Here is a 12,293-nt window from a genome sequence, read left to right as displayed (position 1 = left end):
TTGGAATTGTGGCCAAAAAGTTCAACCTTGGTTTCATCAGACCATAACACATTTTCCCACATGCTTTAGGGAGAGCTGATGTTTTTTTTTTTTTTTTTATAATTTAGCCGGGCCTGGATGTTTTTCTTTGACCCTACCTCATAGTCCAGACATACAGAGAATACGGGAGATTGTTGTCACATGTAGTACACAACCAGTACTTGCCAGAAATTCCTGCCACTCCTTCAGTGTTGCTGTAGGCCTCTTGGCAGCCTCCCTGACCAGTTTTCGTCTCGTCTTTTCATCAATTTTGGAGGGACGTCCAGTTCTCGGTAATGTCACTGTTGTCCCATATTTTCTCCACTTCTTGATGACTGTCTTCACTGTGCTCCATGGTATATCTAATGCCGTGGAAATGTTTTTGTCCCCTTCTCCTGACTGATACCTTTCAACAATGAGATCCCTTTGCTGCTTTGTAAGCTCTCTGTGAACCCTGGCTTTTGCTGCAGGATGCAACTGAGTAAATGTCTGAACTTTATTTGGGGTTAATCAGAGTCATTTTAACTGATGGCAGGTGTGAACCCAAAAAGACTGAATGCTGTAATTAAAACAAAAGGTGCTTCAACAAAGTATTAGTTTAAGGGTGTGCACACTTATGCAACCAGCTTATTGTACATTTTTTATTTTTGATGTTTTTCCCCCTAACAGATTTGTTTGTTTTTCAATTGAATTGTACAGGTTATAGGTCACATTAAAGGTGGGAAAAGTTTTGAAATTATTTATTGTGGTCTCATTTTTTTATATCAGAAAAACCGATCATTTTAACAGTGTGTACACTTTTTATATCCACTGTAACTATAAAAATAACAATAGAATGCAAACATGAAACAATTGTCTTGCACCCAACCAACCAAAAAAAAAAAATACACTGGCTGCTTGCTAGCAAATTAAACCTGCACTGGTAGGATAGTGCCCTAAATCTTAATTTTTATTGCATGTGAATTTATGATGCAATGACACACAGCTATACTAACCAACAAATATCTGCATGTATGTACTCTGCCTAAACCTATCACATGATCTATCTATCAAAACATTTGCATGACAACTGTCTGCTATCTGATTACTCTATATTTTTATAATTAAGTGGACTACAGTGAATGTTTCATGGCTTAAAAGCATGAACTCATCTCAGTGGCCCCTCCTGTTATTTCATATTACAATATAAGACCTGTTTAGATCAGACCATAACATCTCATCTCATCTCATTATCTCTAGCCGCTTTATCCTTCTACAGGGTTGCAGGCAAGCTGGAGCCTATCCCAGCTGACTACGGGCAAAAGGCGGGGTACACCCTGGACAAGTCGCCAGGTCATCACAGGGCCGACACATAGACACAGACAACCATTCACACTCACATTCACACCTACGCTCAATTTAGAGTCACCAGTTAACCTAACCTGCATGTCTTTGGACTGTGGGGGAAACCGGAGCACCCGGAGGAAACCCACGCGGACACGGGGAGAACATGCAAACTCCACACAGAAAGGCCCTCGCCGGCCACGGGGCTCGAACCCAGACCTTCTTGCTGTGAGGCGACAGCGCTAACCACTACACCACCGTGCCGCCCTCATCAAAATTCTATTTATCTCATCTCATTATCTGTAGCCGCTTTATCCTTCTACAGGGTCGCAGGCAAGCTGGAGCCTATCCCAGCTGACTACGGGCGAAAGGCGGGGTACACCCTGGACAAGTCGCCAGGTCATCACAGGGCCGACACATAGACACAGACAACCATTCACACTCACATTCACACCTACGGTCAATTTAGAGTCACCAGTTAACCTAACCTGCATGTCTTTGGACTGTGGGGGAAACCGGAGTACCCGGAGGAAACCCACGCGGACACGGGGAGAACATGCAAACTCCACACAGAAAGGCCCTCGCCGGCCACGGGGCTCGAACCCGGACCTTCTTGCTGTGAGGCGACAGCGCTAACCACTACACCACCGTGCCGCCCTCATCAAAATTCTATTTATCTCATTTTATTAAATATAGGAATGCATTTTCGATAGCTATTTTGTCACTGCTATAGAAAGTTATGAGTGTTTGAAATATGCTCTGTAATATATCAGTCCATATGTCAAAGCAATGGCCTTAAACGAGATTCGTTGAGACCTGTGTGAGACATCGTAGGACGGAAGTAAAACGTACAGCGGAAATCAAAGTGACCGACGTCTGCCAAGATTGTCAAAAGACGCGCGCGCCCTCTTTCGAATGCTGATGTAATCAAGCTGGAAGTTTTGTTTGTTTTGATAGCAATCAGGAAAGTTTGAAAAAAGTAGGCAGTAATCGTCATTTAAACTCGTTTTTGTGCAATATTTCGTTTGGAAAACAGTTTTCAAAATGGTGGCACTGACACCTGGCTGACACTTGACGTTTCGAAGTCTCGCACAAATCTCGTGAAGATCGTGCGGATAAGCGACGCCTGCCGTGGACCAAACAAACTAAATTCAACATGGCTAAAAACCGAATAGGCCGATAAGTATAATATTTAATTGCAATTAGTTGCCAATACGAGTCACGATATAAGGGTACTAAAACCGAAAACATAATTGAATAACACGTTAATTAAGAAATAAAGCACGTTTAAACATGACTTCAGTTCTCCTTTAAGTTTTTTTTTTTTCAAAAATAATTTTCTCTCTCATTGCTGTGATTTTTGTTTCACAGCAAGAAGGTTCTGGGTTCGAGCCCAGCGACCGACAGGTGCCTTTCTGTGTGCCTTTCATCGGGCACTGTTAGCATGGCTGCCCACTGTTCTGGGTATGTGTGTGTGTGTGCGCTCATTGCTCACGTGTGTGTGCATGTGTGTTTACTGCATCAGATGGGTTAAATGCAGAGAGGAATCACAAGTGTACTGGATGTGTGATTAATAAAGTTGTTGTTCCTCTTCTTCTTCTTCTGCCGATGCATTTTTGCAGGCACAATGTTACCTTTGCTTCTGACTTTTGATTGGTGGGAGGTTCTGAGAAGAAAGTGTAAACTTTAAACACTAAAACTCTCAAGTCCTGTCAGCAGTTTCAGACTTAATATTCTTCACTTTTATAACTACATCCCCTTCCTTTTAGTTTTCCTGAAGTTACTAATTAATTCAGAGGAGTTACTGAATAATAATGAATTGCCACCAATAACTGAATAAGTTTGAGACAACTAAAAAACAAACAAACAAAAAAAAACTAAATAAACTCCATAAGCTGAAACACAGAATTAATTTGAAATGAAACCTTTGTATTGTTCTGCAAATCATTCACAGATGTCCCAAATCACTCACCCTGATGAACCTAAGAAAGTTACACCACTGAACAACCTTTAAACTTTTTAAAATGAGATATGCCTCATTGACTGAAACCTTGGCGTATCAGTAGCGGCAGGCAGCAAAGATTGAGATTTTAGATCGTAAAACAGGACCATGTGCATGCTAAGAAAGACAGAAAGGTTATATATAACTATACAGCTTGAAAACCAAGTGGCTCAGAGAGTAAATAGCACTCTCTTTCTTTCACACACACATCCATCCATTATCTATAGCTACTTATCCTGTTCGACAGGGTCGCAGGCAAGCTGGAGCCTATCCCAGCTGACTATGGGCGAAAGGCGGGGTACACCCTGGACAAGTCGCCAGGTCATCGCAAGGCTGACACATAGAGACAAACAACCATTCACACTCACATTCACACCTACAGTCAGTTTAGAGTCGCCAGTTAACCTAACCTGCATGTCTTTGGACTATGGGGGAAAACGGAGCACCCGGAGGAAACCCACGCAGACACGGGGAGAACATGCAAACTCCGCACAGAAAGGCCCTCGCCGGCCACAGGGCTCGAACCCGGACCTCAAACGCGGAGGCAACAGCGTTAACCACTACACCACGGCATGGTGGTGTAGTGGTTAACGCTGTTGCCTCCGGGTTCGAGCCTCGTGGCCGGCGAGGGCCTTTCTGTGCAGAGTTTGCATGTTCTCCCCGTGTCTGCGTGGGTTTCCTCCGGGTGCTCCATATATATGTATATATATATATATATATAGTAGTTATTATTTTAGAATTTATATGTATATGCATGTACCTATGTTTACGTACTGAGTATAAGTACAGTCATGTGAAAAAATAAGTACATCCCATGTTAATTATAGACTTTTTCTCAACATATTTAAACAAGCAAACATTTCACTCTCTTTGATACAGTGATAAAGGTGATATACTTCAACAAACAACACATAAAATTGACATTTTGTAGTCATTTTCATAGTTTAAATAAAAAAATCAGCCAAAAAAGTAAGTACACCCTTACATTTATCACACTTTCAATCCATAAATTAGACTCCAGTGTTCCAGATCAGGTGCCATCGATTAGAACCTCCTGCAGGTGGAACGTGTCTTATTTAAACCTGACATCTAGGGTCTGGTGTTCTCTTTGCTATTGAAGTGTGTGGTGTCATCAAGCCAATATCTAAAGATCTCTTTAAGGACCTCAGAAATAATGTTGTGGATGCCTGTAAATCAGGCAAGGGATTCAAAAGATCTGTAAATGATTAGAATAAATAATTCCACTGTAAGGAAAATCATTTACAAGTGACATAGATTTCAAACAACTGCCAATTTGTCCAGGACTGGGCCCCCCCAGCGAATTCAGCCCAAGAGCAGACCATTTGATGCTAAAAGAAGTCTCCAAGAACCCCAAAATTTCATCACTGGATCTGCAGGTAACTCTTACAACTATGTTGGTCTGAAAGTGCATACATCTACAATAAGAATTAAGAGATTGGACAAATTTGACCTGAATAGGAGGCATGCTGGGATTTTTGGACAGGCCTTTGCTGTCTAAAAGGAACGTTAAAGGAAGGCTACAGTTTGCCAGTAAACATAGGCAAAGACCAGGCTTTTTGGGATAATGTGCTCTGGACAGATGAATCAAAGGTCAAGTTGTTTGACCACAGTATGAGTACACATGTTGCGCAGACCAAAGACAGCTTTTCAGGAAAAGAACCTCATACCCGTTGTGAAGCATGGTGGTGAAAATGTTATGGTTTGGGTCAGCTTTGCTGCCTCAGGGACTGGGAAGCTTGCATTCAGTGATTCAACTATGAATTCTGAATCATATCAAAGAGTGCTTGAAGATAATGTGAGGCCATCTCTTCAGAAGTTGAAGTTGAACCGGAGGTGGACCTTTCAACAAGGTAACGATCCTAAGCACATAGCAAATCCACCAAGGGATGGCTCAAAAAGAAGAAATGGAGGGATATGGAATGGCCTCGTCAAAATCCAGATTTGAACCCCATTGAAACGTTGTGAGGAGATTTGAAAAGGGCAGAACATGTAAGAAAACCCTCAAACATCTTGTAACTGAAGGAATTTGGCATGGAAGAGTGGTCAAAAATTTCAGCAAGTCGATGTCAGAGACTGGTGGACAATTATGCAAAACGCCTACAAGAAGTTATATCCGTTACAGGGGACAATGCAAGCTTCTGAAGCCAAGTGTGTATTTACTTTCTCCACAGAAGAATATTATATCCACTGATATTTTTGTTGAATAAATGATTGAAAGAGCTAATTAAACTTGTTGTTTTGTTCAGGTATATCATCTTTATCTGGAGGCGCTGTATCAAAAGGGTGAAATGTTTGCTTGTTTAAATATGTTAAACTTCATATATTTAAACTTCAGCTTGGGGTTCTATACCATGCATACCATTTTCAGGTCTATCGCACATCGAGTTCCTGTTTACCAACTGAATGTATTTACGAAACATATAGGGTGGATTTACAAAATTTTCGTAACACTGTTCTCAGCAACTACAAATCACAACTGCTTGATATTTGGCACCGAGCTTCAGCTTGGGGTTCTATACCATGTACACTGTTTTCAGGTCTGCACCACATCGACTTCCTGTTTACCGACTGAATGTATTTATGAAATATATAGGGTGAATTTACAAAATTTTCATAACATTTTTCTCAGCAACTACAAATCACAACTGCTTGATAGTTGGTACCAAGCTTCAGCTTGGGGTTCTATACTGTGTATACCGTTTTCTGGTCTGTCGCACATCGACTTCCTGTTTACCGACTGAATGTATTTACGAAACATATAGGGTGGATTTACAAAATTTTCGTAGCACTTTTCTCAGCAACTACAAACTACACTGCTCTTTACTTACTTGTTTCAGGGTTAATTATTTGTTGAAGTCAACATTCATGTGTCCTATTCCTTCGAGTGTTTGCATTCTGATATAAGCGAGAGTGGAGGTATATGTAAGAGAGCAGTAGCTCACAGTTGCTCTTGCTACCTTTAATATTTGCGATATGAAACACCACCACCTTCACTATCATTGTTATTTCAACATGCTATATCAACATTATAATGGAATAGATAAACACCAGTCTATGAAACCTGGCTAGAAAGTGCTTAATTATTTTCCAATTAACCTATATGAATGTAATTCAAAGTATTTATCATCATGATGTTTTGGTTAACGGGCGGCACGGTGGTGTAGTGGTTAGCGCTGTCGCCTCACAGCAAGAAGGTCCTGGGTTCGAGCCCCGGGGCCGGTGAGGGCCTTTCTGTGTGGAGTTTGCATGTTCTCCCCGTGTCCGCGTGGGTTTCCTCCGGGTGCTCCGGTTTCCCCCACAGTCCAAAGACATGCAGGTTAGGTTAACTGGTGACTCTAAATTGAGCGTAGGTGTGAATGTGAGTGTGAATGGTTGTCTGTGTCTATGTGTCAGCCCTGTGATGACCTGGCGACTTGTCCAGGGTGTACCCCGCCTTTCGCCCGTAGTCAGCTGGGATAGGCTCCAGCTTGCCTGCGACCCTGTAGAAGGATAAAGCGGCTAGAGATAATGAGATGAGATGTTTTGGTTACTTTGTTTTTTTTTTCTAGGATTATGAGCAAAAGTCAAAAGCAAATTAATTTCAAAATAATGAGATTACTGTTAATCTGTTCGTTGAATTTTGTAACACGGTTGAAGTGTTTTGAAACACGCCCTGTCAAGAAAACCTCCACAATAGCTTTTCTTTTATGACTGTGACCTATGGTGATCATAAAATATTGTGGTGGAGACAAGTGGTTATAAATTAAGGTATTGTTGATTGTGTTTAAACATATCCAGTAGTTCTAGGCTGTCTTTAAAAGTATATGCAGCCGTACGCAGTGTATTAACACATTATAATTTCTGCAAATACGAGCTATTATGTTCTGTGGAAAATAGAAATTGTACAAATACTTTAGTATAACTTCATCTCAGACCTTTCAAGCACACAATCACTGTTGCTCAATCAGCAAAGTGACCCCTTTGCGTACTGAATTATAGTGACCCTTCTATCAAAAAGTAAAGAGAGCACGTTTTCATTTGCACACACAGGTTTAGCCTTGTTTCCATGACTATGCAGTTACCTGATGAATGATTAAACGGCACTGCTACCGTATGTCCTGAAGAAACTACGACCAGAATTCTGATACAGAAAGGTGATTTTGACCAATATTTGGTGCAATGCCTAATTTCTGGGTTCAACACACATTGGTACACTTGAGCAACATATTGAGTCATTCTGAGCATAGCTTCAGCTAGTGTCTGGAAACTCATAGTTGGGAACAAAGTCACTTCAAGAAAGCAGAGGTTAATGATTGAGAAAGCTGACTGATTGACAGATTCTTCTGGCTATTTCCATTCCGTTCTGGATGTGCCTTATCTACACTACACCAAATACAGATTAACTGTCAGTTGAAGCATTAATGTCAAGACGATTTCTTGGACTTTCATTCCATGACATAATTTATTTGCACTTCCTGTGTAGAGATCATGCCTCTTTATTAAACTATCCGAGGCTGTAAAATAGATGACATAATGAGGAAGCATGGCTCAATCTTTGTAGATTTTTTTTTTACACTTAATCTAAATGGTTCAAGTCCAAGTGATAATTATTACTTTCATGCAGCCACACCTACATGACCTTCAGTCACCAAGTTAAGGTGAAATGTCCTTATGGGTGACAATCGCCCCTATTTCTGAACATTAGAAGAAAAAAATCATCTTTATTACTTTATTATTTTGCATGATCAGATCATACTAGTATGCTAATAGATTTCTAAGTCTGTTATTCTGATTTTCCAAAGTTCTGCAAGCACATGAATTCTACGACAGAGGGTTTTCCATTCAAAATAACCTCTTATCGAGAATGGAAACAAAACAAAAGAACCTAATGAGGAACTGAGTCTTCACAATAAAATCCCTAGTGTTGAATTAACACCCAAAGTGTAGATTTAACTTTTTCATGGTTAATTTGTGTCCAATTGGACATACTGTATATAAACCCTGCAGGGTGTTCATTCAACACAGCGGATATTGCTGTTTTTATGCAACTTGAGTAAATAACTTAATGTATAATATCTGGGTCCAACCTTGACAAAGAGTGAGATTTCAGGCTGACTGGGATCTCTAAGTTTCTCTTGTTGGTCTTCTTCTTCTTCTTCGTCTTCTTCTTCAACATTATTGTTTTGCACTGGTTTGAGACTGTAGTCCATGACTTCCTCCTCCATTTCTCCGTCTTTGCCCATGGGCAGTGAATATGCCATCATCATCCCATCCTCAGCGTTGTCTTCATACGTGGGTTCGTGCAGCTGATCTTCATCACACAGCTCTCCATCATGCTCAGAGGAAGACGTGGATGAGTGTCTGGATGACACCTCTTCTTCTTCTTCTTCTTCTTCATGCTCTCCTGATGGAACCTCATACAAACCGACACCATTCTGGACTTCACTTGGGCTTTCCTTTGCCTCCTCCTCTGTGGCGTCATTCGTGTTCATATACTCTGGAGACAAACTTCTTCCTGCCTTGCCTTTAACATCGATCTCACTGTAAATTGCGTCTGTCACTGACACTGACGCGTTGTTGGAAAACATGCTCTGGTTCTCATATTTTGGTTCCTCCTTATCAGCCTTCATCTCATCAAAAGGCTTTTCGTATACGTTCTCCTCATCTACTTTTTCATATATATTCTCCTCTGCCATGTCTGAAGTCTAAGAAGTTCGGCTGAAGCACCTGAAACGCGTACCTGCTGCTGCTGCTGCTGCTGAAGGGAGAAGGCTGGAGTGCAGTGGAGCACGCACACTGGCAGCTGGCAGCCTCAACTCAGTAATGAACTTTGCTCTGTTGCTGTGTCATTTAAATGGCTGAATCACAAACGGCCCCCATTGCCTCATATTGTGCACTACGTAGGGTGGAGAAATCATTATTTCCGACTCTATATAGTGCTCCAGGATAGGGAACTATGGAGTATTTTGGGATTCAGTGAACGTGAGCAAACAAGAGGAATTCAAATCAACCTCCTTCTTGCTTTTTATAGGATGCTGATACTAGCCTGTTTATGGAGCTTTCTTTTACGGTGTGGCTTTCTGTACAGTTGGACTTAGAGAAACGCTATGCAAATTTGACTATTCAGGCCACCCAGCTTCATTTTCGGTGTCATAAAAAGACAGTTTCAAGGGTTCTGTGAATCATTAAGGGTTCTTAGTTTCTGAAAACCCCTTTGTGATAAATAAGCACTTTATTTTAGGGTCCTATATAAAACCTTCAAGGGTTCTCACAGAGGAACATTACATTACAGGCATTTAGCAGATGATCTTATCCAGAGCAAGACCACAAGTTGGCCTCGTGGTTAGCGTGTCTGCCTCTTGATCGGGAGATCACGAGTTCTACTCGCGGTTGGGTCATACCAAAGACCATCATAAAAATGGTACCTGCTGCCATCTGGCAAGGTGTGCTGCAATACAGATGTGAGTGGGGAGTCAAATGCTCATGGTTACCAGAAGACTAACCTCCCACTGTAACCCTAGCTATGGAATAGGTGAGAAGCCGAGGGCTACAGAAACAGAGATCAGTGCCATATGGTGCGGGAAAGGACTTTAGACTTATCCAGAGCAACATACCCGGAGCAGTTGGGGTTAGGTGCCTTGCTCAAGGGCACTTCATCCATTTCTGCTGGTTCAGGGACTCAAACCAGCGACCTTTTGGTCCTAAAGCTGCATCGCTAACCATTAGGCCATGGCTTCTCTAACAACCAAAGAACCTTTATCAGTTCTTGATTTAAGGCAAGATTAAACAGATTAATACTGTAGGGTCAATTCAGATTTATCAGGACACTATTTTTCCTCAGCTTTCTTGCCATTAATTAAAAAAAAAAATCGCCAGCACATGATAATCTACATATGAAGGAAAAATGTTTATATCATATTCTGAAGAACCACCTTTTTGGTTATTTGGGAAACAGACATCACCATTGGTTGAAGCTTTTACTTTAAACCACAATTACATGTTTAATACATTATTTATTTGAAGCATACTTATTAATGGGATCAATAATAATAATAATAATAATAATAATAATAATAATAATAATAATAATTTTCATTTCTGCAATAACAACAGTAACAGGGTTTAGAAAAGCTTAATTTTTTTTTTCAAAATTCATAGTCAATATTTTCTACAGTTCAGTATGAACAAATAAACACAACAGGCAGCTACCACTAAAAGATCAATAACATTTTATCATTTATTTATTCCAGTATCAGCATAACACAGGATTTAAAAACAAAAAAATCAATCTCTACATCAGTCTATAAAATCTATAAAACAAAATAATATGAACAAACCAGAGGTGCTAAAGAAGGCAACTGGACTTGCTTGAAATCCTTGAAGATGTTTCACCTCTCATCCGAAAGGCTTCTTCAGTTCTGTCTGACTAGTGGAGAGTTCCAGGTATTTATCCTCTAGTGGATCAAAAGCAACCCTAAGGCGAGTTGCTGAGGTCACCTGGGTCGTTGATTCATTCTGTAGGTTGTTAGGGTCACTGGAGGCCGGGTGTGAATGGTATTAGCAGCTTAGAGAGTTATTAGGGTGATCTGTGAGTCGTTGGCTCTCTCTGCCATCATGTGAGTCATTGAAATCAGCTGAGTCTTGGTGTGGATGTGTATTCAGTTTCTGGGAAGTGTGTCAAGGACTGCATTGTAGGTGCCCTCTGTTCAGTGATGGTCGTTCCAGGTTGACAAAGATGGCTTCTTTTAACTCCTCTTTCAAACCACCAGTCTTCTCTGGCTAAAATACATACATTGCAGTCCTGAAACGAGTGTCCTTTCTTATTGAAATGAAAATAGTCTGCAGAGTCCTGGCCTGAGGAACTGGCTTTCCTGTGAACAGAGGAGGTGGTCTAAGGCTACGTTTACATTAGACCGTATCTGTCTCGTTTTCTTCGCGGATGCACTGTCCGTTTACATTAAACCACCTGGAAAAGCCAGGAAACGGGAATCCGCCAGCGTCCACGTATTCAATCTAGATCGTATCTGGTCCGGTGCTGTGTAAACATTGAGAATACGCGGATACGCTGTGCTGAGCTCTAGCTGGCGTCCTCATTGGACAACGTCACTGTGATATCCACCTTCCTGATTCGCTGGCATTGGTCATGTGACGCGACTGCTGAAAAACGGCGCGGACTTCCGCCTTGTAGCACCTTTCATTAAAGAGTATAAAAGTATGAAAATACTGCAAATACTGATGCAAATACTGCCCATTGTGTAGTTATGATTGTCTTTAGGCTTGCCATCCTTCCACTTGCAAGTAGTAAGTGATATGCGCTGGGATCACACACACACAGCGGCTCAGTCCCGAATCGTGGCTTGTGCACTTCACTCGCGCGCTGTGTGAGCTGCGCAGGGCCGGAGTGCGCACCCTCCAGAGGGCACTCGCTGTTCAGGGCGGAGTGATTTGGAGCGCAGGATGCCTGCGGAGCCGAGCGTATCCGTGTATTGGTGTTGCTGTGTGCACGGCTAACGGTTTTAGTGTAAATACGAATCGTTTTAAGAACGTTAATCTGATGATCCACTGATTCGACGTAATGTAAACGAAGAGTAAGGCTACATCCACACGACAACGGCAACGAGATGCTATTTAAAAATATATCGCGTCCAAATGGGCAACAATCAGTAAAATATCAGGTCCATATGGCAACGCAACGCTTGCTGAAAACGATGCAATACACATGCCACACCTCTAGGGGCGCTGTAAGACGGTCCCTTCGGAGACACCAGAACAATAGAAGAAGTAACGACGCATGCGCATAAACTATTATGCACGAGACTTCATATTAGCCACAAAGTCAGGAAAATCTGTTCGTAAAATTACATTATAATGACCAAATACAATGAAAAGTATTTTTCCAGTCTCACCTGTGAAAGGTAATCCCATGTGATCTCGTTTGGACAGAAAACCT

General features: G+C 41.4%; 1 protein-coding gene across 1 annotated transcript in view; it reads right to left on the bottom strand.

The window, feature by feature from the left end:
* Positions 1-9,039, bottom strand: part of clic5b (chloride intracellular channel 5b) — a 43,002-nt gene extending 33,963 nt beyond the window's left edge. Inside the window, exon 1 of the mRNA XM_060916099.1 lies at positions 8,431-9,039. Coding sequence (XP_060772082.1) covers positions 8,431-9,039 — 609 coding nt within the window. The remainder of the gene's footprint in view (positions 1-8,430) is intronic.
* Positions 9,040-12,293: the final 3,254 nt, after the last annotated feature.

This window comes from Neoarius graeffei, chromosome 3 (genome assembly GCF_027579695.1).
Source record: "Neoarius graeffei isolate fNeoGra1 chromosome 3, fNeoGra1.pri, whole genome shotgun sequence".
NCBI classification, from domain to species: Eukaryota; Metazoa; Chordata; class Actinopteri; order Siluriformes; family Ariidae; genus Neoarius; species Neoarius graeffei.
Note: the sequence above shows the minus strand (reverse complement) of the source record. Positions and strands in the feature narration are given on the sequence as shown.